At 35.1% G+C, this 27,343-nt stretch overlaps 1 protein-coding gene across 2 annotated transcripts in view; it reads left to right on the forward strand.

Moving 5' to 3' along the window:
* ATG7 (autophagy related 7) overlaps nucleotides 1-27,343 on the forward strand; it is a 110,186-nt gene that overhangs the window by 12,143 nt on the left and 70,700 nt on the right. Inside the window, exons 10-17 of one of the 2 annotated variants that reach the window (XM_026857511.1) lie at nucleotides 767-857; nucleotides 2,735-2,879; nucleotides 3,487-3,645; nucleotides 9,420-9,614; nucleotides 14,256-14,459; nucleotides 14,711-14,826; nucleotides 15,571-15,646; nucleotides 18,866-18,946. In XM_026857511.1, coding sequence (XP_026713312.1) covers nucleotides 767-857; nucleotides 2,735-2,879; nucleotides 3,487-3,645; nucleotides 9,420-9,614; nucleotides 14,256-14,459; nucleotides 14,711-14,826; nucleotides 15,571-15,646; nucleotides 18,866-18,946 — 1,067 coding nt within the window. Of the gene's footprint in view, nucleotides 1-766; nucleotides 858-2,734; nucleotides 2,880-3,486; nucleotides 3,646-9,419; nucleotides 9,615-14,255; nucleotides 14,460-14,692; nucleotides 14,827-15,570; nucleotides 15,647-18,865; nucleotides 18,947-27,343 lie in introns of those variants that run through there. The other variant, XM_026857512.1, reaches the window with a different exon arrangement.

Raw genomic sequence — 27,343 nt, forward strand, 5'->3', positions numbered from 1 at the left:
TGTCATATAAAATACAAAAACCAGACAGTTAGCAATTAGTCTCTTTTTTTCTTGTTAAATTTGTATGTGGTCCCTCAGCTAGAAAAAATGCATATGCTAATGAATTTGTGATGCAAACTTTCTGTATATTTCTAAAATGGTAGAAGCCTACTACAGAGTGGGATTGATTCTTCAATCCCATAATGAGGTAGGCAGATGTATTTTAAAGCCATAAATTTAAAATATTAGAACATAATCTCAGACTCTGTGTGGACAAGACAGTATCACAAAATTTATCTAGCTCATCCAAGAAGTTCTGAATGCTTTACATACCATTGTTGTGAATTATTTAATTATTATATAATTAGGATATATAATTCTCTATTGAACTTTACAGGTGGGGTCTAGGGAACACAAAGAGATGTTTGAACTTGGCAAAATTTACTGACTTCTGAATATAGCAGTCTGACATTAAAGATCCAGAGAGGAATGATGCCATCCCTCTGTCCTCAATTTTAAGCAAGCTGAACAGACAAAAGCAGCACATTGAACCTGAGAGTAAAGCACTTCTACAAGAAGCAATACTTGCAGTTGATGTAAACCAGCAAAATTTGTATCGCAACATATGCTAGCTTGTTAAGATACAGGTTATTTACAGGTTTAGAATTTGTTGGTTTTTTCTGACAAGGTTAAATCCAACAAAATTTTTTACTTCTACCCTGTGATACTAAGGCTTTCATTCTTTTCTTCCTTTTTCCTTCCTTTGCTTTTTTTTAATGTCAAACAGATTGTCCAAAAGCTGTTGGATGGGAGAAAAACCAGAAGGGAGGCATAGGTCCAAGGATGGTGAATCTCAGTGAATGCATGGATCCAAAAAGGTTTGTTTATTACCTTTTAAATTTCTATAGTTTTCTTTACTTGGGCTTAAGCCATAACAAGTTGAAATCTGAAATGCAAGGACTGTCTGTATCTGTTAGGTAAGAATATACAGTAACAAATATACTGTTTATTGTTTGGACACTGCTGTTGGAGGTAAGGACTGTAATAGAGCGGAGTGCACTGCATGCAGCAGAAATGTTTGTAATTTTTGACTCTAGCTTAAAATTCCAAACATATTATATTTAAAGCTGAGTGGAATGTAGGCCATAGTGTAACAGGCCTGTGGTTTTCACTGAATTCTGTAACCTGCAGGTTGTTAAAAATAATGAAAATAAGCATGCGGAAAAGTTCAGCCTTTTGGAATTGTTAAGAGTGTGACAGGAGAGAGCTCAGGAAACATAGTAATTTTTGTGATTCTGCAGATAATGTATGGGCAATGGATTGAAAACAGTCTAGTTATACAGTCTGTTGGCTCATCTGCTTTCACTGACTACATGTGTGTACTAACTTTGAAACACTGTAGGAGCATGTTGATCTAATGATTTAGGTTAACATATTTTACCTATCAAGCTAAGCCATTTTTGCCTTGCAATTGTGGCCATTCACAGTATGTTCATAGTCATTAGAGAAGGTTCATTTGAGGGCTCTTAATTCTTCAAGTAAATGTAACTTGACCTTTTGTGTGCATACGCAGTTCTGTTAATTCCCAGAGAGACTGTTGGTAATATGCCAACCTTGGCAATTGTGATCTTAAATCCTTGTTGGACAAATAATTTACTGGATACTGCAGAAGTTACGTTCATGATGTATAAGGGATTGAAAGTGTCAGGAATCTGAGAACTGTCATGACCTAACTTGATGAGAGTTTTTCACACCCTGTGTTCTGATGAATTAAAAAATCTGACACTAGGTTGAGCATGGATTTCCTACCTCATTTTCCTGCTAAAACTTCCACAAAGAATTGGTGACATTTTTTAGGGGGAAAATGTATATTTCATGTTAAGGACAGGTGTAACTGGATACAAGAAGCCAGTTAATTTAAAAAAGAAAAATTTATGGACAAATGATCTGTGTCTTCACTCAGCTTAATAGGAATCTTGGCTGAGACACTATTTTCATGCATTGATTTTGTTACTAAAATTTTAATCTTGGATTGTTACCTTTTTCAGAAGCCCTTAGAGACTTGTTCCAAATCATAAGGAAGTATGTGGCTTTAGTGGATTTTTTACAGCAAGCTCAGAGTGGCTAGCTGACACCTTTTCTGCATATCCTAGTTTGAGAACACTTTCCTAGCAAAATGTGATGGTTAATAACCATCTTGTCAAATGTCTACAAACTGTTTTTTTTTTTTAAACTTCCACTTTGCTAGCTATCTTTCTACTCTTGTTTCAGTAGTGATTTGCTCTTCTGTTTTTAAGCAGTACAGTCACAGCTTTTATAAGAATGTTGATTAATGGTTGGCCAACACATTAGTTACAAGAGGAGGTTCCAAGGAAATAGAATATCAGGAACAGTATGTGTATTTATATAGAATGACTTTTGGCACCTTCTGTTTCCTTGTTTTTCCTGTGTGTCTGATTGGCAGAAAGATTAGAAATTTATAGTTAGGACCCTTCAGAACATACTTCACATATCACAAGCAAACAAACAGCATAAACAAAGTTTCTTCTGATCTCCTTGCCATGCACTTTCTTATTAGGTGGAAGTATGCTTGGGGGACTTTGTTTTTCATATTACCTATATGTTAAATTGTTGAATTCTTTCTCTCATTTAAAAAAAAATGTATTGAACTTTTTCAGTTGAAATAGAAGTAATCACTTTGTTGAAGAAATGCAAGAACTTTCAGAAGTATGTTGTTATTTATTTCATGATATAGGTTAGCAGAATCATCAGTGGATCTTAATTTGAAGTTGATGTGCTGGCGGTTGGTGCCTACTCTTGATTTAGAAAAAATTGTGTCTGCCAAGTGTCTACTGTTAGGAGCTGGTACGCTGGGTTGTAGTGTTGCAAGGACCTTGATGGTAAGTCCTGAGTTACTCTTTAAAATAATCTGCTGTTTCTCGTAAATTCTATATTATTATTTATTTTTGAGTGGCTGCCATGGCAAGTAATAGAAAAGTTTTATTCCTCTGTGTTAAATTACACATAATCTGTATTAGTTGATACTATAAATTGCAGGGAAGAGGTAAGACCTGTAGCCAGTAGAAATAACTTGAAGTTCTGCTAATAGTAGATAGTAAGAGAACCTTAGCAGAGTAGTAATTTGTTTTGAATTTACATAAAGAAAGATTGAACAAGAAATTCAGGAATGAATTAACAAGCTAATAGGATCAAATTCACAGTGAAGTACTTGAAGTAAGTTACTGTGCTGATACTTTCAGGGATGTTTACCACATTCCACTGAATTCAGTAGGGTTTAGAGGGGTTACTGTTAAATCTGAACAGACCAAATTTTCCCTTATTTCAGTGCAGGTACAACGTTGTTGCTGTGAATAACTTCAAAAAGCTTTTGTAGCTTGATCTTTCTAGAAAAATTGGACAAAACTCCTCTTGAGTTTCTGGCATTACTCAAAAGTATATGTCTAAGCCCATTGTACTTACCCTTATTTAAATTACTTTCTTGTTTAGGGTTGGGGAGTCAGGAAGATTACATTTGTGGACAATGCAAAGATCTCCTACTCCAACCCAGTACGACAGCCACTGTATGAGTTTGAAGACTGTCTTAGTGGGGGGAAGCCTAAGGCACTTGCAGCAGCAGACAGGCTACAGAAAATCTTCCCAGGAGTGGTAAGATCATTATTTAATATGTGTTAATATCTTCCTTGGAAGAGAACTGACAACTTGAAAAGATTCTAGTAATTAAGCATTATTATGAGTGGGAAAAAACTCCAGGTCTTATGGTGGTTATTGACAAAGCATTTTATTTGAAATACTCCATACCTGTTAAACTTGATTGAGACAATAAATATTTGTAAAATGTAATATAGTTAAGAATCATCTGATTCAGTTTGTAGCATACTGATGGTGAACTAAATTTTTTTTCTGTCCTAGTATGTCATAATGAACTTCCAGTAGTGGCTGCTTTTAATACTGTGTTTTCCCACTCTGCTCTTAAATGTGAGCTTAGACACATTAGTTATCTATTATGGGAGCAGAAGGTCTTGAAGGCAGTAATCAATGTATTGTTGAAATTTCCTATTATGTTTTACACCCAGAATTTGCAATCTTATTTATGTTGATTTTCTACATTAGAGTCAAATAACTTAATCTTTAACTTCCAGAACAGAGAAGTAATTTGTAGCAGCCTGGAGAAGATAACAGTATTGGCCTTTTGGGGAGCCTGGTGGTAGTAACTTACTATTAAAATGCAGTAGTTGAAAGAGAACAAAGGCAAGAATGAACTTTTATGTTGTTTAAGAAGCTTTATCATGAAAGACTCACCAATGGCAGGCTTTGTCCTCTTAGACTCCAGGGATGTGAATCATATGAACATTATTCAGTTTGCATGTTCAATCAAACACATCTAATTTTCAATGCTGAATAAAAGTAGATTTAAGAAAAAAAAACAAAACAACAACCCTTACAAATATTTGCAGTTCTCTTAGTTTCAGTCTTCCTTTGGGGGAAGGATTGATATGGCCTATAATTTTAGAATAGACATGCTCTCAGCTTGCTCTATCAGTGAACAAAATTTTTTAAAAAGAGTATTTAAAATGAGTGCTAGAAGTCACTCAGCTGTTTATAGGGTTTGGTTTTTTTGAATTGAGACTGTCTTAGATTTGGTAGCTGTAGTCACCAGAGCTTAGCTGGCAAACAGTATCTTAACTGCTTAGTGTAATAAGAATGAGTTATGTATACTTACTATGCAATTCTGTATTTAAAATGCCACTGATTATGTTACTAGTCATAATATTATTGAGTGATGAACAGTGGAATGCAGATTGTTATGTTGTTGATGATCAGTGTTATGAACAAGCTTTACAGAAGATAATTTCCAAACATTTTTAGGTTCATTTAGTTTGACCCAAGGATTGCTTTGTGCTTCTGTTTTCATCTGAGTTGATCCTATTATTGTTATTGTTCATTAAATCAGTATTGATACTAAATAGTAATTAAATGAATATATTGAATATTAAACAATGATTCCCAGAATAAAAAAAATGCTAAACATTTCACTTTCAGAACTTTTGTAAGTAAACCAGAAGACACTCTCCGAAAGTTCATAGAATTCTATTTAACCTTGCTGCACTGTAGTGCTACTGTTACTTGGTGATATTCATTTAGTTATAGAAATATTAACTAGTAGAACAAGTACAGAAAAGAAAGCATCTGTGTGGTGTCATACAGAGCACCACCATGATGCTAATTAGGATTTGTCTCACATGATTTGTCACTTTTTAAACTTGAGAAAATTAAAGCAGGAATATTAAGAAGGAATGAGTAGCTTAATTAGAAGAAAGAAAAGCTTCTTTGTGGAATCCTGAATGGTACAGTTTTGCATGTAGAGATAAAGATCAAAAGTAAGTATATGAGTTTTCTTGATAGAAATAATCAAGAAAGCAAAAGACCGGGCTATGTTGAAATTATGATGAGGCTTTTAAAAAAAAAAAAAAGTTAAATATAACCTGCAGAGGAGGAGCTTCCAGTAATAAGGGGGAAACAATAACAATGCTTTACTGAGCCTGTATCAATGAGCATTAGGAGATTTGGTGTACATAGGAAAAAAAACCACTTTTCCTGTTCAGTAATAGCATATACAACATGCAACTCATACTATATGTAAGGAATTTCTCCTCTACCATATGCCTCAAATGTTCTGCATCTACCACTGCTTTCTTAGCGCATTATCCCTATCAGTGTTACTCATTCTCTCTTGTTTCCTTGTGCCATGGATGGGCCACATCTGATTAGCCTTCAGTGGGACTCAGACCTAGTTTCATAGCTTTGTGGCACAATGAGGAGAAAGCAATTGCACAGATCCTCTGTACCCTTATGTTAGAATGTTTCTAATATGTATTTTTTGTCGCACTCATTCCCACAGTAGAATTTGTGAAGAGGTAGCATGTTTGACCATCAGTAAATACACAGAGAAACAACATGGTAGCATTAGCAAGAATTAACATGGCTTAACAGTTAAAAACGCTGGTTCAAACAGTTAATATCATGCTGACAGCATGTGAGAGTGGTGAGGTTTAAGCAGCAGGCCAAACACGTGGACTAACAGTAAGTCTTTAATTAGCCAGGGTGAAGTCATGGTGCTTTGGGACGGTTTGGACAGTGAAGCTATTGCAGTTGGAGATTTTTATAACCGAGCTGAGTTTGCTGGACTTCTCAAAATGGAGCTGCATCTGTTACTGCAGACTGCTCTGTTGTTTGTCATCAAACCTCATATTTATCAGTCTAAATGTCTTTGAATAAAAAGATTAGTTTTCCTGGATGTTAAGCCTACTTGTTTCTGTCATACTGAAGGAGTAGCCAGAGCTGTCTCTTGCTGTTTGGAAACCCACAGTCTTTTAAGCCCATGGAATCCAAGCAGTAATGCTTGTTCTGAGGGCAATTCTGAAAATTTGGTTTTATATTTCTGTGCATTTCACTTGCAGTCTAATTTACTTTCTTTGCTTTCAGCATGAGTGATATTTTGCACACAGTATGCAGTTTCTCCTGGTTGACTGTGAAATGCTTGACTGCTGTATGTGAATTCTTTTTTATTTTTTCAATTTTACATTCTTTCTAGTTGGAAGAGTAACCATCTCATCATTGCAAATGAAACAAGGAATGCTTTGGCAAGGAGCTTTGATTTGTTTCATTCCACTTCTAAGATTATCATTAGCTGTAGCTTAGAGTTTTATAATAAAAAAGAAGGGAGGACTTGAAAACAGCAGAATTTACGGATTTACAGCCTTTCATTACAAGTAGGTAACGCACAGAGTCATTCATATAGCTGCTGTTGAATTAGACTTTATTGGTTCTCTTATACAATCATGTCTTGAAGTATTCAGGCATGGATCTCCAGTGTATCCAGCATTTTATCATCCTTTGTACTACACTGCATGGGGGGCCACTTTATGTAGTTATTTCCAATAGTAGAATTTAATGATGGCAACATCAAATTTCTTAATTTTCTGTGGACCTACCCACAGCACACTTCTGTTCAGGTTTCATATACTGAGCACAGATATCTTCAAAGTGATCCAAGCCATGGTTTAACAAAAAATGCAGAAAGTTCATAGAAATGTGAATAAAAATGAGAGAGAAGGTTATGGTAGCACCACAAATTGCAATATTCTGATATCTGTTTGCTTTTTGAAAAAACAAAACAAAACAAAAGCACTGGAGCCTCAAGCACAGCTTTGGTCAGCTGTCAGTGAAAGTGTTGAAAAGTGCATTATCTTTTATAATTTTGCACATGCCAACATACTGTCCCTTTTTTAAATAAGTATAGGACTAATATGGGGTGGTAACTGAGTATCATTTTGGTTTGGATGATTTGGGGGAATTTTAAATCTTTTGTTAGTATGAAGATTCTGGTCTTAAAATCTAAGCCGTTTTGTGAGCAGTCAAGCAATGTTCTTTTTGTCATTTATACATTCCCTGAGATTTTGGAATTCTGTGGAATGAATGACATCTATCTTTGTGGATACATGCACATTTACTTCTCCTTAAAATAATATGCATATGCCATCACAAGGTACACTTGCTCTTTTTGCCAGCATTTGGCTGCAAGTGTACCTCAGCCACTTTTGCTAGTGACTGGTGTCTTTTTTTCAAGGGACAGTTATTCAAATAAAATTAAAGCTATTGAAGCTGCTAGACTTGTATATATTCCTACAGCTACAAGCACTGGATAGAGGGTTTTTTTGAATTCTGGTAAGATTTTAGTATTTTTTAAACTTCATTACCATACTTACATGCAGCTAGTGTTCAGCTTATTTGTTTACTTGGTTTTTGGGGTTTTTTTTAAACAAAATCAACTTCCTAAGTCACCAGTAATGTCAGTTATACTTATCTAATAAATCAGCACTTGTATACAATACAGGGCCGTGACAAATTATCCATAAATACATTACTCATATACAGCATGGATTAAGTATTCTGTTCCTGCCACAGCTTTTTGGAGGAGATAAGGACAGTGAAGGTAAAATCTCCTCCAGTAATTACCCAGTGTCTGTGCTGGTGATGCAGAGCTGTCTTCTCTGGGAAACAGTGGAGCTGCCCTGTTAAACAGCATACTGGATCACTGTGGACTCTTACATTTTTCCCCTTGGAGGTGGGGGACAGGGAGGAAGAAGGGGAAGAAAAAAAAGGTGCATGCTTTAGTATGGTTAATGCAGATATTACTCAAATTCATTTCCCCAAGCTGCTATATGTGTCTTATTTCTTTTTATCTTCAGGGATATTTATGATGTTTAGAATGTATACTTCACCCTTCTGGTTATTTGGCTCACCTGGATTTATGAGTTGTGCATGTAATTGTTCTATACAAAAGTATGTTCCACCAACCTTCCTTTCCTCTCTTCCCATGTAATTTTATGTTTGGTTCATCTAGCTTTTAAATTTTGGCTTTTAAATTGTTAGTTGCTTACAGCACAGTGACAAGCAAGGAGACTTTGGCAAGGCCTATGCTTCTGTAACATATATGAAGGATCCATTATTCTCCTATAGCAGATGGCTGACAGATTGTGTTAACGTATTTCCAAATGCGTGAGTTAATTGTTTGCATTGTATATGCATTGTGTATATGCTTATTTGGCTCTTTAGCCATTTTCTGCTCAATGAGCCTTGCCCAAATAGGGAGTTTTCTGCAATAGGAGCAACCTCTTTCAGCATCTGCATAGTGCAAGCCCCCAGACATCCAAGCACTGGAGTAACAAGTCTCAGAAGTGATTTTCTTCTATATGAAGTTCACATATGGCTGGTTGAATTATATGAAAATCATTCAAGACTATCGTTCTTCTTTGTAAAGAATTTAAAACAAAGAGGAGAATGTGTGATACTTTGCATCTGTCTTACTGTAATTGAAACAATATTCAGTATTAGAAAAATAAACTACATCCTGTTAACATTGTGTGTGAAGTGGCCTGAAAGATCCTCCAGGACAAAGGTTTTATAGAAGTTGAACAGCATGATCATAATCATATGTATGATCTGTCTGCTTGCTTGTGTAGTGATGTCTAACCTCTGGGATTAAGAAGCAGTTCAGTTGTCTTCTTGTGAGGATTTTCCAGACCTAATAAGACCTTCTGAGAGACTGGGCTTGTTAGTTCAGGCACTGAGCCCCCTGAATATGGATGATCTGCTCTCATGACCCAGACTATTGTGTTTGTGTTGAGCTGCTCTGTTCTGGAGAAGTACAGCACTGAGACTGCCATTCCCTCAGAAACTTTAGCACTGTGCTCTGTGCACAGCACTGATATACAGAGAGATGTAAAGCATAAAGTTGCCATTCATCAGACAGTAATTGAATTTGTACTCTCTACAGTTTTGTATTGAACTTTATAATAATTCTATTCAGTCACAAATTTGTCTTTTTAATATGTTGTTTTCTGCCTACCTCCATCTAGAGTTCAGAAGGCTATAACATGAGCATCCCTATGCCAGGCCACCCAGTGAATTTTTCTGAAGTAATGATGGCACAGGCTCAGAAGGATGTGGCTAAACTTGAAGAGCTTATTGATGCTCATGACGTTGTTTTCCTGCTAATGGACACTAGAGAGAGTCGATGGCTTCCTGCTGTTATTGCAGCCAGCAAGAGGAAGGTATCATACCATACCTTGCTAATATCCTTGTCACTGTATTTCAGCTCTTGCATATCAACCAGCTATGTATACCTAAAAGAACTTAATGGGAAATTGAAATATTTGACCAATATTTTGTGATTGTACAGAATTTTTTTCTTGTTTTCTGTAGCATTACACAGCATCAAAGATTCTGTGTAAGACAGTAAGAAAGTGTTGAAGAGGAAATAGAAACTTGTGTCATGGAATTATACAGGTTGAAAGAGACCTCTGGAGGTGATCATATCCAACTCTGTTCAGAATAGAGCCAACGTTACATCGTGTTGCTCAGGGTCTTGTCTAGTCACTATCTTTTGAGCTTCTCTAAGGGTACATATTTCATAGTAATAACAAGAGAAATAATTTCATAGTAAGACAATCATACAAAGGACTAAAATTATAGTAGTGATTGATAGGGGATGTGAATTGTAGAAACATGTCTGAAACCACATTTTCAAAATATATCTCAAAAGTGAAAAATTAGAAAGTGAATTCTGAACTTTAAAAAAGTATGCCAATACTTCTTTAGCTAAAAGTTAACTTTGGGTTTTTCCTCATTGCCTTATTGGAAAACATACTGTTGTGCTGCTCCAATGCATCCAAACTACCCATGACTCTTACTCAGGTAGTGTTCCATGCTTCAGCTATTTCTGTAACTTAAAAATAATATCCTTATGTTGCAGGCGAAGAATAATGGAGAGGGCTATAGCACGTGAAATTAAGGATGTGAATTCTTATAGTAGTATCTGAAGCTTTAAAGATTATACTCTATATATGAGATTAGGGAGTCTATTTGTATAAATTCTCATGTAGTCCAAATGTTAGAATAACTTTTGTGGTCAGTGTACAGACCTGGTCATACAAACCAGACTAAGAAATAAAACATGACCTTAACAAAATTTTTGCAGGAGAGTAACAAAAGCATATGGGGAGAAGATTTTGAGCCTCTTTTTCCTGTTCTACAAATTTTACTGAGGATTAGACATGAATGATAGAGCCTTTTCTGTGAATGTTATTCTTGAAGACAGTGTGGCACCCAAACTTTTTCTGTGAAAGAATATTCTAAATCACACAGGATTCTGGAAGCATCATTTTTGTCCAGATTATTACAGTCTTGAAAATACGGTTTTGCTGAAGAATGCAGCTAAATTATCCTGAACACATACTTCCCCTGCTATCATGATGTAGACTTTAGTAAAGCAGTCTCAAGTAATCTTGATATTTCTTAATTCAAGAATTATGTGGTTTCATGTTTGCTCAGTTAAAATAGCACAAAATCAGAAAATGCAAGTATTAAGCTTTTAACATGTCAGATTAACCACAGTGCACATCCTGTGTATTTTGTGGCATAAACGTAGTGATGTCCATAGCAATTTATTAAGTGAAATTAACATGAAAGTAAAGGAAAACGTACATGTGACACAGCTGAATCAATGTTATTCGATTCCTGCTTTTTGTATTTCCTGACCTCGATGATTTTTCGGCTGTGACAACTCTAGTTCCCTAATAGTTGTTAGTTGTTTATGGTTTCTTTTGTTTGTGTTTATATTTATTTCCAAAAAACCTGGAAAGCAGAAAGGATACAGAATGCAGATTTGTGGTATTTGCAAATTAGTTTTACCTTATAAATTCCAAGTATGTTCTCCTTTATCATGAAGTTTATGTTAATTTGAACTTAACTAAATTTCCTCTACACCTGCTTTGCAAGTAGTTTTTTTCCAAATCAAACAGTTCTCTCTTTTAAGCCAAGGTCTTAAATTATTTTCTTTTCTTTCATTTGTTTCTTACTTTAAATAGATTTTTGATCCTGAGCAATAGGCTTTTATGTCCTTGTAGCTCAAATGAACTTCCCTTTGCCAGTGAGCTACACTGCCAGTGAAAAGATCAGTGTGTCCCTTTAGTGTGGACTTCACTGAAGTATAACTTCAGGTGTAACTGAGTGTATGTAATTTGATAATTTAAGCAGTTCCTACTTAATCCTGCTGTCTTTTCTGCAGTTTGCACCTGTGGTCTTTCAGCAATCTTTTAGCTGTTTAAAAATAGCACAGAAATGACATAGAGTCAGTTTATAAAGCTGGATATTGAAACTGTAAAGTGCCATCCTACTCTTTTGTATGTATGATGGTTGGTAGTTATAAGCAATATATGCCGTTTGGTATGCAGCCCCTCCGTCTGCTTCAGTCAGGATAGGGGTGTTTTAATGATCTCAAAAATCTTCTTCCCACATTTGCTTAGCTACCAGTCCTCCACTATATTTGCCTTGCAGTATTCAAGTCATACTTTGAGGACAAATTTTGTAATTTCTGTGTGACAATTTCTGATATTCAGTGCCGTAGTGTGTCTGACTGCATCACAGGGATTTTCATAAGATCACTTGGACGTAAGGATTCTCTGTCACTGAATAAGCACAGCACTGAAATTCTCAAGGCATCCAAACTGAAATGCTCGGTATCTGCTTGTACTTCGTGTTGATAAACATTTACTGAGAGCTCTACTTCAAATGTGAACTTGTATGACAGCTGCAGATCTGAAGTACTGCCACAGTTTGGACCCAAGGTCTCAAAACAGGCACATGGGAAATGAAGAACGTAGTGAGTGATAATCTGTGTAAAGTTCTCTATAAAGTGTACATGTGTAGAAGCTTATGCTTTATTTCTTAGCCTGGTTCATATGACCAGTTCTGTGTACTGACCACAAAAGATGTTTTAACGTTTGGACTACATAAGCACTTATGCATGCAGTCTCACTGACCTCATATACAGACTTTAATCTATAAAGTTTCAGATACTATTTTTTTTAAATATAAGAATTCACAGTCTTAATTTCATAGAGTTGGTTTCCCCACATAATCATTCAGTTGTCTTGATGATCTTTGATATTCCTGTAGTCCTTCCTCCCAAAGCAAGTATCTTATCAACACAGAGCTCAAATGTTAAATCTCTGTGTTAGATGTTAAATCTCTGTTCCTGCTGAGCACTGGAACTTTTAAAATTTTGCTATTTTTTTTAAACACATGCCAAAAGATACACTTTTCCATAGTCTCTTTATCAAGAACAGATTTTTTTTTTTTTCAATTAAAGGTCAATCAGTTCAATTCAAATAGTGGCTGGACAGTAAACTGAAGAGAGAGGAACAGTTTATTGTCATGGGAAGTGTTTAGCAATATTACTAATTTCTGATAATACCAGTCATGACATGTTAGTTATACTTTGAAAATGGAATACCATCTTCAAGTTTTACAGGTAGATGTAGTGAAAAGATGCAGTCTTTTAATTGTTTGCTGTAGACTCCTCTGTGCTACCACAGATTCAACAGAACAATTTAGGACTGAGGAAAGAATCAACTGCAACAAGGTTGAAAGTGAATATCCAGAAAGTATTTGAAATACTATGAGTGATGATGAAACTCCCAAGCTTGCTAGTTAAGATGGCTAATTCTTGACAGCTTCCCTCAGAGTCCTTGTTTTAAATAATTCCTGACTGTAAGAATGAAAAATTACAAACTGCTGTACTAGAATTTGTATCCAAAATACTTGCATATGATGCAGTGCAATATTTTCCTTTATATTTTACTGGCTACGGTGATTATTGTTTTTGCTTTTTGCTATATCTAAATCATGGCCTGTAAGTTTAGTAAAATCTGCTGGTTTAAGCATTGTTTTTATGTTATTATGGTTATAATGTATACAGCCTCGCATTACTTTAGGCACTTGTCACAAAATGAAGAGAAAGGGAAAAATGATGACAATGTAATTGTGTACCACAGCTGCTAGTGCTCCCCATGTGACTAAACAGATGCATATGAAGACCATAAGTAATCATTAATTGCTTTCCTCACTGAGCAGAAATTTTTTTGGATAATAGACTTGCATTTCTTTGCTTTGTCACATAGGAGTGTTTAATGAGTTGTATTTCAGACCATAGTGATCTAAAAAGACTACACATAGAATTTCAAATGACATGGAAACTTGTTATTGATAGCCACTGTTGTACTTAAATGGCACTTGGAATATGAATATACAGAATATGAAGCAAACTTGAAAATAAATTCTGAGCTGGAATCAAAATAAGTTTTTCCAATAACGATACTAATTATTGTATGACTGTTGGGCCAAATTTGGATATATGGGTATTAATTCACACCAGTGCATAGCAGCTTCAGTAACTTCTGTAACTGCAGCTTCAGTAACAGTGAGACAGTGAATGTTAGTTGGTGTGAACCTAGTTTCAGATGTAGACTAGCACAGCATATTGATGGATTTTTTTTTTTTTTTTTTTTTTTTTGGTCAGGAAGTGTGCATAGGTTTGTGTAACAATAAGAGAGAGCTTGTAATTTCCATCAAATTTTCCTGAAAGACACAGAAAAAGGTAATGGTTTGTGGATTTCTGAAACAGACTTTTGGGTTGGTTTTGGTTTCTTCTAAATGTTGGACAACTGGAATTTTGCACCTATCAGAAAATCTGTTGTTCATGGCTAGGATGATATATATGCAGTTAATTGGTTGTTCGTCCATCTACAGCATGTGGGGGTTTTTTTGACATTTTCAGTGAATAGAACCTTGAGGCCTTTTCTTCCCTCCCCTTTTGGCTCACTTAAAATCTGTTCTGTCTTTATTGTTCACAGTTGGTCATCAATGCTGCATTGGGATTTGACACATTTGTTGTAATGAGACACGGACTAAAGAAACCAAAACAGCAAGAATCTGGTGATTCATGTTTCAACAATGCTTCTGGTTCTTCTGATCTTTTGGGATCATCACTATTTTCAAATATCCCTGGCTATAAACTGGGTTGCTACTTCTGCAATGATGTTGTGGCACCAGGGGATGTGAGTAGAACCTTATGCAGATGGTGATTATATATCTATTTTGTTGTGACTTGAATTTTTATTTCCTTTAAATGGTGTTTCATAAAGGGGTTTGTTTTATGTTGTTGTACACAAGATTAAGAAATAGTTTATCTTTTATTTGGAAGATCAAAGAAATAAATTGCACACAACTAAAGATGTTTTGTCTAGTCGGGCAGCTAGTTACTTTTGAGTTACTTTTTTCTTTCCTTTAGAATTGTCTATCTTTGTAGTCCACCAGGGATCGGACATTGGATCAGCAGTGCACAGTCAGTCGACCTGGATTAGCCATGGTAGCTGGAGCACTTGCAGTGGAATTAATGGTTTCTGTTTTACAGCATCCAGAAGGGTGAGTCATTTCTGGATTGGTGTTCAGAAGGTGTTCTCTAAGAAATAAGATTTATTTAATATAATCTTTTGGGAGAAGGGGGAGGAAGTACACATCAAGTAGGATAATTCTGTAAGGTATAACATTGCCTGTAAATTAAGGTAATGTATAGCTTGTATCTACTATATTAGTGTAGTTTAACAGTGTTTGAGAGAACTGATTCATCAAATTTTAAGTTTTTATCTTGAACATTGGCAGTTTTTTCTCTGTGAGTTTAAAAGTAGAAAAGTACTGAGAATACTTCAAAAGAAGAAAGTATTCCTGTTAGTGGATTTTGGCATTCCTTTGCTCAAGAGAGTGTTTGACTAATGAGGAGCTACCATAACTATGTATGATACATGAAGAGTTTCAAGATAAGCCAAGTATTGCAAAATCTTATTTAAAATCAAGTGGGTTTGATACAGAAATTACTCTGAAATTCTGAAACCTGAAATTTAGGCTTGTTTTCTGTCTTTAAAATCTGTGAAACAAAAAGTAAATTAGGAGTTGGACATGAGTGTATGTTACAAGTCTCTGAGATTGATTCTGAAAAAGGGTTTTTATATTCCCATCCTGAATCTTAGTTACTATGAAACAGACTTTCCAGATATGTTCCTTTCCAGATTCTAAACTCTAAGCTGTAACAGAATGTCTTGAAGCTTATTGGAAATTTTGACTGTTGAGTATGTCGTCTTGTTCTAATTTTCCTTCTTGGATTTTTGGCAGCGGTTATGCTGTAGCCAGCAGTAGTGATGATAGAATGAATGAACCGCCTACTTCTCTTGGACTTGTTCCTCATCAGGTAAATAACTTGTGAGTAAATGCTTTTGTTTAAAAGCTGGGAAATGATATAAGGCAAACATCAGACTTTGTCTCCTTAACAAAAACATACTATATGCTGATTCCATTCCCTGAAGGACTGACTCTCCATGTTTGTTTAAAAAAAAATATTAAAAATAAATAAATCTGTCACACAGGCCAAGGTAGTTGTGTTCCTGGCATTGTGTCTGTCCCATTTGTGGAAACACAATTCCCCCTAGCTACTTAGCAGGAATTTTTTGGAACAGGCAGTATGTGAATAAGGCAATCTCTGACTTTTCTGTTTCCCATCAGAGGTGACAGTATGGGCATCTCAAAGTTACTTTTGTTTGCTTTTTAAATCCCTTCCAAATTAAAAAAAAATTCAAATCCATCTAACTCCCAATTATTGTGGTTCTCCAAAATATTCATGTATATCTGTGCAATACAGCACTTTTTGTCTTCTGCTCAACCCAAACTCTAGTTACAAATGTGTTAAGGATACTGTTTTTCAAATTGCTGGATAGATTATTTTTTTTTTATTGGTACAGTGCATAAAAAAATTGCCTGCTGATCTTATCCTCATAATCATATCCCCTATGATACTATCATTGGGGATTAAAAGTATTTTGTGCTTCTTTCTTCATGTTGCTATCTGAGTGACTCTGGATGCTTCCACTCTATCAGTAAATCATTTATTTGTTTCTAAGTGGTACTTTTAGATTCTGTTGATACTAGGGGTTTTTTTGTGCCAAGTATGAACCGTGATTCTGAAACAGATAAAGCTACTAGTATGTTGTCTTCTTTGCAATGTCCGAGTAATCACAGGGTTTTTGTGACAGTATATATTAAATCAGTTTAATTTTGTTTATAATTTTATGTAGTAACCAGTGTTTACACGTGGGTCATTTTATATAATGAGGTGCCCCTAAGTTTTCCCTGAGTTCTCTCTCTCCAGTAATCCTGGAGTCGCCCCAGTTCTCTGACAGGAATCTCTCTCCCATACCCCTGAAGTTTTTCTGCTCGTTGCTGTGGACACTGTCAGCTGTGGGATTGGTGGGGAATATCCAGTCCTCAACTGTCTAGTTCAGATACCCTCAGGACGAGACTTTTGTCTTTGTTGGCACTCATCATCTGCTTGTCTGGAAGGTTCTTGACAGTTTCCAACTTTGGCACTGCTTGATAAATTTGTAACTTTCACAATGACTGTCAGGCTACTTTATACCTAAGTTAGTCCCTTATCCTTTAGGGTTATCTGTAGTTCAAATGCTAATGCTGTTGTCAGCTGGGCACAGCCTTTGCCAACAGCTGCAATCTGAGGGAGATTTTTTGACCTCTCATGTCTCAATAGGAAGAAAAAGCCAAACCTAAATCTTGGTCATTTGATGATCCAGGTACTCACTTCTGATTTATCTTTGGAGAAGTTTTTGCTTTCTTAGTTGAAAAATGAATGTAATCATTTCCAGATCTCTGTAATTATCTGAATGTTTCCTGTGATCATATGGGATGGCAATATGAAAGTGATTTTGAGGTGAAAAAGGGTCAGTTTGTTTTGAAAAATAACTTCAGTAATTTTGATGGTTGAATTTTTGTGAGTCTTATACATACACACTGACTTTGTTTCAAAATGGTGACAATACTCCAGACCTCTGGAAAACAGATCTGTAATTTAAACTTTCTCTTAACATCTAAAAGGGGATAGTGAAGAAGTAATTTTTTTTTTCCTCCTGACAAAAAGCTAGAAATATTACATTATGTAGAAATATTTTTTTAGAGTATTTCCCAGTAAACTTTAGAGTGTTTGCTGTTTCTACTGGAAAAAGAATGATCTCACAGTTCATTTATTTCCTGATGATGAGAATGTTAACTGTCCAGTTTTGTCTTATACCCCTATATGATTTTACTTGCATTATTGTTCTGTTTTGGACTATGCTATCAAATATGGATCTTAATCAGAAAACTTTTAATTTAATTATGACTTCTGTCAGCCCTGTATCTGTTTTCACATTTATATTTAATGACTATCATGCATGTCTTCTTTTAGACATTTTAACACAAATAGAAGTTTAGTAGGTATCAAATGAAAATAGAAAATTTTTTTCAAATATAATCCTTCTACAAACTGCTGGCTTCTCTTAGCAGTCCCTCATCTAATAACTCAGTGAGTGCAGTATTTTCTCCAGGGGTGTGTGTATTTTTGTGTTCTTTGTTCATTTGCTTAGCCCACTTGTGTGGAAAAAGAATAGTAATTAATTCATGCATCAGTCCTCTTTATTAAGAAGGTATTCCTTTGTGGATTATAACTGTTGCACACTCATAGTCTGTCATAAATGAACTGAATTTATTTCCAGGGAGTGTCTTGGAGTTCCTAGGATAACAGAAATACAAAGCAAAGTGGTATCAGAAAGACTAAATTTTGTTGCTTTCCTTTCTTATTCTGAGTGGGGGTTTGGTTTAAAAATTACTGTATTTTTGTATTCTAACATTATGTGTGTCTTGGTGTTTCTGCAAAAATACCTTAATGTTAATACGGTTTAAATTGCTGTTGGCTTCTGAGGTTTATGCCATTTCAACTGCATTAAGTTTGTGGAGTGCATACTGAAAATATTTTCCATAATAGGCTTCAGTATTAACTAAGGCATTATTATTTGTATTGCAGAGCTACTTAGGTTGTTCTTAGAGATGTCTCTTTATTGTAGTAGGCCTGTGAAAGCACAGAATAAAAAAGACAATACTCTAAAGAATTCATAGTCTAAAGGATCAAACCCTGCTGCAAAGTGTTTTCAGTGTCATCTCTTACCATAAACAAAGGTCTGGAATTTAAAAATGACATACCAGTAGTATCCTATTAACAACACGGTTTCGGAATGCATGACAGTTAAGTTTTCTCAGATTATATGTTATAGAGATGGGAAACAAAATGTGTTTAGCTGATTATACCATGACTTTTTATTTTTGATCGAACTTTGCAATCAGAGAAGTCAAACTCCAGGTGGTGCTGTGCCTCTATTTCTGTTTAAATAGTGTTGCGTCTAGATAGTTTAGCTATTATTTCTATATAGAAAACCAGGAATATATATCGAATATAAATTTACTACAGGTGTGATTGGGGACCATTGTGTTAGAACAATATGACCTAGTCATAGCCGTTCTTTATTGAGATAGAATTTTTGAAATGTGTTTTGTAATTGTAAAATAGTATTGTAATTATTTTGTCTTCCAGATACGTGGATTTTTATCAAGATTTGATAATGTTCTTCCAGTCAGCCTGGCATTTGATAAGTGCACAGCCTGTTCAACCAAAGTAAGTCTGAGTTTGTCTGTACTTTATATGTACAGAATGGTCTTGGATCTTGCTCTAGGTCAGTCTTGGGGTGCCAAGGACTGCTTTGTATTTGACATTTTCTCTTACTTCCTTAGCACTTGGAATCTATGTTCTGACTTCAGCTAAAGTTCCTTTGCCCTCATACCCTTCCTCTTTACCTGTTTTCCAAATTTCTTTGGCATCACCTATCAGCATTCTATCTGCACATAACTATTGTAGTCAGCTAAAGAAACTAAGCAGAGATTAGGGCCAACACGTTTCTGAAAAGTTTATCACATAAACACCGTCAATATCTTCTAGCTTTGGAGGAAGGAACAAAATTGGTATTGTTTTTAGTTGTTTAAGAAATTATTTCTGATGTCCGATAAATAAATGTGTCTTTTTAGCTTCCTTGAACTTAGTATCGCTACAAATATGCCAAGCTGTCTGAATTTCTGGTTTATGATACAAAACAAATATATAAAGAATGCTAAAGAAAAAAAAAAATTACTTCCATAACATTTCTTTATTGAAAAGACTCTTTCATTTTGATGCTAGTGTTGACAGTCCTGAGTCACCTAATAGATTTACAGCTGTTGCTTGGGTCTGAGCTGTGTCTTGCCAGAACACTAGAGCAGCCCACTAATGTGTCTGTGTGAGGCCTCCTCTTCAGTCTTGGACTGTTTTCCTGTACCGTGGCCTTGAAAAGTTTTTTCTGGCAAGTTTTCTATGGCCATGTAATGCACATTCAAGAAGGTTTGGGATATCTCAATATGAAGATTCAGAGGTTTTGACTCATGATTTGGACTGTTTGGGAGTGCCATTAATTTAGTTCACTTTTATGTACCTTGAGACTTCCTGCAATAAGTTCTTTCTGTTCTTTTTGCTGCATTTGTCCTTCTTCTTTTCAACAGCTATCAAAAACTCTTGAGGCAGTATCATTTTTTTGAGGACTTGCATAATTTCTTCTTCCACAGTGCATCTGACAAGTTTTGAAGGACTGTTAATATCCATTTTCTCCTCAAAAGTTGAAGCACTAAACTTAAAACTGCTGTTATTTTTAGAAACATGTATCTGCCCTCTTGAATAGCTGAAAGCTCAGCAGTAGCTAAAACTTTGATAGTGGAGCCTGAGAAATTGAACTGTTAGAATAAGCTTGTTTCTTTTTTCTTTTTTTTCTTCGATCCAGGACATAGTGATATGTAAAAACATACAGTGATGTAGATAAATTAAATGCAGGTATCAATTTTTTGTTAGCAAATCATTTCCTCTTGGAGGTCATTTTAAGAGAACCCTGTTTTACATAAACAGACTTGATGATTTAATAAAAACTGACTTGGATTTTAGCAGCTGTGCTATTCCCAGAGAGATCACTTTTCATGTGGTTTGGGTATTAAATTACTTCTGTGCTGAAAAGGTTGCTTCATTGGCGCACGTATTTCCTTACAGTAGAAACACAGCATTTGTTTACTTTGCTAACTTTCTATTTATTAGCATAAGAGTATGTCACCCTGTATTATCTGGAAATCTGATGCTAATACTTTGAAATGACAAATCCAATTACAATTTAATTGTAGTCTCTATGTTGGTTTGTTGCTTTTTTTTTTTTAATGCAGTGATTTAGCATAATTTCATCATCTATGTCAGATTTACTGTAGATTCACACTTTCAGCACAGGAGAGATGTCGCTTTTCTGATATAATTGAATTTGCTGATACCTTATCCATTTTCATCTTTCTTATGTCAGCATTCTCTCCTGAGCTCTTGTCACTCTAACTCTTGAAACACAAAACTAATGAATTAGGAATTTTTTTAAAAAATTCCAGTACGTTCTTAAATCATCCAGTACAGCTGGATGACTTAGGAGAAGCAGCTACTGATCTGCATGTTTAGAGATTAGATCCTATTTCAACTCACAGTCATGACTTCATTTCTTAGTTTTTGAAGCTGAAGAGACTAGACGTCCAAGCAGCCAGCTATTCCTTACCCAGAATTGTCCTAAAGAGGCTGCATGCCAGAGAAGCTTCCCACAGGCAATTGTTCAGGAATTTTGGGATGGTCGCAGCAGGAAACTGATCTATTTTTATTCTGGGCCCAAATTTCCTTGTATGATTTCCCCCTCTGTCTTATTCTGGTTCTGCACAAGCATGTGCTAGAATGGAAAGTATTCTCTTTCAGAGTTAACAGCACTGCACTGCCAGTTGAGTAGTAGGTCTGAGGAGCAGTGTAAGCTCTTCTGATGTGCTTTCTCTTCCATGTCAAACTTGCTCTGTTACTGAGAGAATCCAAAGTTCTTTAGTGTAGAAATTTATTTCTAATAACTTCATTACTTACAGAACAAGAATGTTAAGCTTATTACTTACTGTGCTAATTAAGCTGTCTGTTTACCCTCTTGGGAGCAAAATTAGGATATTTTCTCATAATATTATGGTGAGAAGCATTACAATCCCTTAGAAAACTAGAGTGGTAGAGTGTACTGCCTGATCCTTGTAGGAAACTGTCTAAAGCCTTGAAACATCAATGTTAAAATATGTATCTTTCTTAATGCAAAACTTCCAGTGTTTATATTGTAATTAAGGTAATGAAAATTTTCATGCAATTGCTCCTCCTTCCTTGTGCATCATGGAATGAATTCAGAGTTTCATGTCAGAAAAGTCATTGTTACTAACCAACTTGGATATACAGATCCCCCCTCTGCTTTTACATGTAACTCACAGATGTTATTTCCTCCAGAGTTCAGATTTACTGTCCTTGTGCTAGAAAGCTAGCTTATTGTCCTTAAAGATAGTTCTCTACTTCCCCTACTAATATTGTTCTGATGTGTAATTATCTCTACTCTCGAATTTTAAAAAAAAGCGCAGCATAAATATCTCTACTAATTTTCAAGCTCTTTCTCAACTTTCTGTTCAGTATGCTGAAGAACCGAGCTGCTTAAGTTAAATTGTAGTTTTTCACTACTGAGTAATTTTGCTGACATCTTTGAATGTTTTTCAGTTTCATTGCATTTCATGAAGGGGTAGACGCTAGTATCAGGGATGGTATTCTAGGCACTGTTACAATTTCTGTTTTCAGTCAAGATATTTCCCTACCCTTGCAGATGTTTTCCGTTTTTAACATCCCAGGAATACATTAAACACTTTTGCTGTGACATTTAGTAAGTGCCTGTGTTGCATAAGTTATTTATGAGTGTTTCAGTTTTGAAATCTATCATCATGTAGACATAACAATGCTTTTATTGTTCTCATCTGCTAACTGCTTTGCATACATTTTTACTTTAAATGGTTTCACTCAGTTATGACAGTAACCTGCACTACTCAGTAACTTACTGAATTTTTCAGTTGAGATAATTTTGATTCCAGCAAGACTTTTCATATTTGCCCTAGCTGCATTGAGAACAAACGTTCATGTTTGCTTTCTCCCAGTTACAGCATATTGCATGATCTGTCAGGGAAACTTTTAATCTTTTTATATTACACACCTCTCAATTCAAGTATTGTGTTGATGTTAAATAGAGATGTGTAAGTTATGGGGGGAAAAAAGCCTTGGTCTTTCCTGTACTAAAAAAAGCTAAGTCTTGCATAGCTTGCAGAAATTATGGAGGAAATGGGGAGAAATGTTTGTCCTTCAGGAATGAACACTGCAAAATTTAAAAGAATGTTTAAAAAGAGTTATTTCTGTAGCTGTGCTGTAACACTAAGTCTATGTAACTGAGTCCGTTTATAACTCTCCTTATTTCCTGAATTTACATATGTTAACATTTGACACTTCTATGTACAGTGCAGCCTCTGTATTAATATTGGATAGATTTCATTCAGACTTAAAGAACGCATCATTAATATACCTAGGCATATTTTCAGCATACTGAGTTTAAATGTGATGTTTTTCTTACTCTTAAGGTGGCATAGAAATTTGCTTTATGATAAGTGACCTACAGAAATTTATCACCTTTGGTTTTCCTCTTTGAAAAAATGTTACTTTTAACTGGGAGGAGCAGGAGGCAGAATTATCTTGCCCATAACTTTTGAAATCTCAGTCAGTCTTTACCTCTCTGGATATAAATTTTAAATGGAATGAGAGAATAGAAATAATATATATTTTCAAAATTAGTCATGGTGAGGATGGTTTTACTGCTGGTTGCCTGAAAGATGCACATTCTTGAAAATAATGCCTGGTCTTACTATTTCAAAAATACTGAATTTTTATTATAAAGACAACAAAATATAGTATAGATTATCCCAAGTGAAAGGTCACTAACGGAAGCTGTGGTGTGTACTAAGAGTGCCACATCACACACTAAGAAAAGATGACCATTTATGACGGAATTTTATTCCCTTAGAGGAGGGGAAATGCAATCAAGAACCCCAGAAATTTTAACAGTAATATTAACTTTGAACATTACCCTATTTTGTGGACAGAGAAGAGGGTGTGCAATCAGCAGTGTATTCAGTTTTGTGCATTGAAGAAGGTGGGGAGGTGTCTGTACAGACAGGATGGATGTTAATTGAAAAGTGGAACTTAAAAAAACAACCACACTGAAATCTAATATGGTGTGAGAGAGCTCTTTATCTCTGTCCTATATCTGAAAAAAAAATACATGATGTTCATGAAGTATGTGCAGTTCTATGGAGAAGTTATGTCTTGCTCCTCCTTGCTTAGTCCATCGTGATGACTGGAAACATCATAGCTAATCCCGTGTGAAGGCAGTAGTGCCACAGGAACTGCCCTGCACCTAAAACTCCACAAGAAGGGTTGTAAACAGAAGAAACATGGGGAAAGATAGAGCATGTTTATGTTCAATCTTAAATCCTATCATTTACCAAAATTCAGAAAGGAGATTGACATTCCCATGTGTTAGCACTGTTATGGCTAGATTGTAAGAGTTAGAAATGCTGAATGTTTTGCACCAGTTATTCAGCATTGTGGGATGCAGATTTATTGACATTTAATAGATAACAGAGGCTGTTGACACCAAACAGCCTCCCAAAGTCAACAGAAGAGAGGATTTAAAAAAAAAAAAAAAAAGCTTTATCTTATGGTACTGAAGAGAAATAAGGTTGTTTAAGAATTCAGACAGATCATAAGAAGGATGGTTCAAAACTTTACCCAATACTGCTTCTGGCATTGTTTACTTGCCCTCTTCTCCCCTCCTCCAGACATGATAATGCTAGAAACCTTTAACAAACAATTGCTTTTAGCCATTCTATTGTGTCTTCATTTCAATTTTTGACATATCTATGAAATTGTTTCTTAATCAATTTATTGTTTAGTTGCGTTTTCTTCAACTGAGATAAATGTAGCAAGTATAAAAGAATTTAGGAGACTCTTTTTTTCTTTTTGTCTACTCTTATTCTCTGTAGTAATTTAGTTGGAGTTACAGCAGAGACTAATTTCTTGCTGTTATTACTTACTGTTTCTCTTAAGGAGAAGAAACTAGTGTGCTTCTCCACAACAAATCGGTAAGATGTTATTCCATTTTAGCTTATGTTGTTAATGTATTTTCTATATCAAGACTGACATGGTTTATAAAAAGTTGAAGATTAGTTTGTGTCTTGTGAGACTAAACCACCAACCCAAATATTTTCACATGGGTGAGGATTTGTTTTGTGTTCAGGGCTCTGAGAGGAGGATGCATTTTCAAGACTTCTGACTTCAGGATAAGTAAATTGTAGCCTCTCAGAAGCTAGCAGCTGTATGTGCGGTGTCAAAATGTTTGTTTTGAGTGTGGGTGTTTGCAACTGTATTTAAATGTTGAAAACTGGAGGTTTGTGTCTTTCATGTTTTGCTGAGCAAAACCAGTTTTTATTACCCAGCCCCCTATCCTAGGATAATTGTCTTTATTCTAGCCAATCCCTTTGCCTTTGTCATGTAAGACTTCTTTCTGGATGGCAAATGCAGCCATTAGATATATTAGGGAGTTTAAATACAACTTGGCATAGAAAATGTGTTTAAATAACAAAGTAAAACAGCATTCCTCCCCAAATCATTATGGTTTGGGGTCTTGTTTTCATGGCACAAGGGAGTAGATAGCTAAGGGTTTTAGGAGCCATTCTTCAGTATTGTGTTCTTTGCAGTGGAAGTTTTGAACTCTGCTGATTAAATCATTAAAAAGCTTTCTTGAGAGGGAGAGAGAAAGAGGAAGGGAGAAAAAAAAAAGAACAGAGAACATACAACTCTCTAAAACTTGTTTTATTCCCTCTTCCTTTTGCTCCAGAAAATCAACAATTCTGTTGTTACGACTTTTAGTTTCAGAATAGTAAAGTTGCTAGATTAATAATCCCTTTCTAGTAATAAGTACCACACTTTCACCCTTCAGAGAAGAAAACAAATGATTTTGTTATTCCATGTTTCTTTTATTTGATGAATTTAAGTGTTTCCTGATGTTTAAGTGAAATAGCATGTTGGTTTATGCTGATGTGGCAGTGTACCATGTTAGATAGCAGAATCAAAGCGATGTTGCAGAGAAACCCAGAATTTGGTGCAAGGAGGAGCTGGTGTAACTGACTATTCCATGGTATTGACTAGTTTACTTGTCTCCAAGTTAAATAGCATTAAAAGAAGTAAAAATACGTTCCAGTAATTGTTCAGTGATCCTAAATGAATGTAAGATATTATTCTAAGCAGTTGTATAGGGGGAGGGAGAATGGTTTATGAAGTCCATCTTAAATAAAAGTCTGTATTATCTGAACTAAAAGAAAAAACAGAAATGGTTGAAGGCTTTAAGTGAAAATGCTCATATAATACAGTTTCTGCACCATGAATAAATTTAGTTTCCCCATTTTTAAGTTTAACTTTAAAATACTGTTTTTAAGGGAAGGAGAAACCTGCCATTGTTAAAAACAATTGATTGTATATTTCTGACAGGTTGTATTTCTGTTGCATTTAAATTAAATTCTATACATCAGGAGTTTTTTGGTATTGTTTTTTCAATATTTCTTCTTCCTCCAATTCAGTTACATTTTAACTACAATTAGTACAAAGTAAAGGACTGTCAGTAGGAAAGAGATAGTATCACCACAGTGTTCTGCTTGAACATTGACATGTTCAATATCTAACTGTATCTAGAATACTGCTTTTTATTATTTATCCTAATGGCAGCTTAATGCTGTCTTGTCATCTCTCTCTGAAAGCTGTTACAGAATTTCTTTTGTGTCAGTAAAAACAAAACAACTAAAATATTTTGACTTAAAATATATACTTGCTGACAGACTTTCACGTAAGTATTGCAAAAAAACAAGTTGGAGAATACTGAACTGGATAGACACTAGGAACATTCAATGTGTAGTGATGGTGTGGTGATGATGCTCATCCTGCCATTGTCCAATGTAGAAACAGTTCAAACCTAATTCTGTAGGTTGCCATCTGGAACTCAAGGGTCAGTTGTTCATTTTGCTGGATATGAGTAATTTGTAATTGTTCTTTTTACTTCATAAGGTTTTTGCATGCTTGCAACTTAATGTGTTCTATTCCCTTATTTATTGTTCAGTTATTCCAAGGATTCAGTGCATATTTATCCAAAGCAATATAGACATAGTACTTTTCATGTCTGCCATTTATGCCTAGAGTTTTTATTTGTAAGTTGAGGAATCAATTTAAGTAAAAAAAAAAGCCCACATGTTCCTGGCTGGAACATATACAATTCTTTACTATTGGTAACAATTTAAAAAGTCATTTAATGACTGAGAAAAAATACTTGTTCTTATCAGTTATGTGCAAAGAGTGCTAATTGTCAGTTTTTAGAGTATACATAAGAAAAATTTGAAAAGGAGGCAGGATTCCATAAAGTTTCAAGTCTAAATCACATGAATGAAAATTTTCAGACATACAAGCTTGTGGTTCAAAGCAGCATTTTGAACTGATAATTTTCATAAACAAGTACTTCAGATTTATATAGTGCTGCACTGTGTGCATTTGACAAGTTCAGCCATAATTCCACCTCTGTGTATTAAAAAGTAATGCCAACATACAGCAGTGAAAGAATGGAAACACATCCATGTTTCTCTCTTCTATGGTCGTGTCTTGTAGCAGTTGTCTCATGGAACTGGGTGATGATGTAACAGTCTGATTATTTTTTTTCCCCCTAATTTTATGCAAATAGAATTTGCTTTATTATAATCTCATATTTAAATTATGCTAAACTGTTTGATTGTGATATTTAAGCAATGTATCGTTTACTTGTATTTGCATTATATTTTTAATCTCATGAGATTAAAGGGATGGGTGCTGCATCTTTTCCCAGATATTAATACTTGCCTATTTTTAACTCTTGTAGTTTTTTCTTCTATGCTTTTCTGCATTCTTCTCATTGCAGTCTTTGACAGGAGTCTGTCTACATCTATACCTATTTTCTTTAATAGGTGTTTGTTAATTTGTTAAATTTAACAAATCATCAGCATCACT

Source organism: Athene cunicularia (assembly GCF_003259725.1).
Source record: "Athene cunicularia isolate RWA chromosome 12 unlocalized genomic scaffold, athCun1 chr12_part1, whole genome shotgun sequence".
NCBI classification, from domain to species: domain Eukaryota; kingdom Metazoa; phylum Chordata; class Aves; order Strigiformes; family Strigidae; genus Athene; species Athene cunicularia.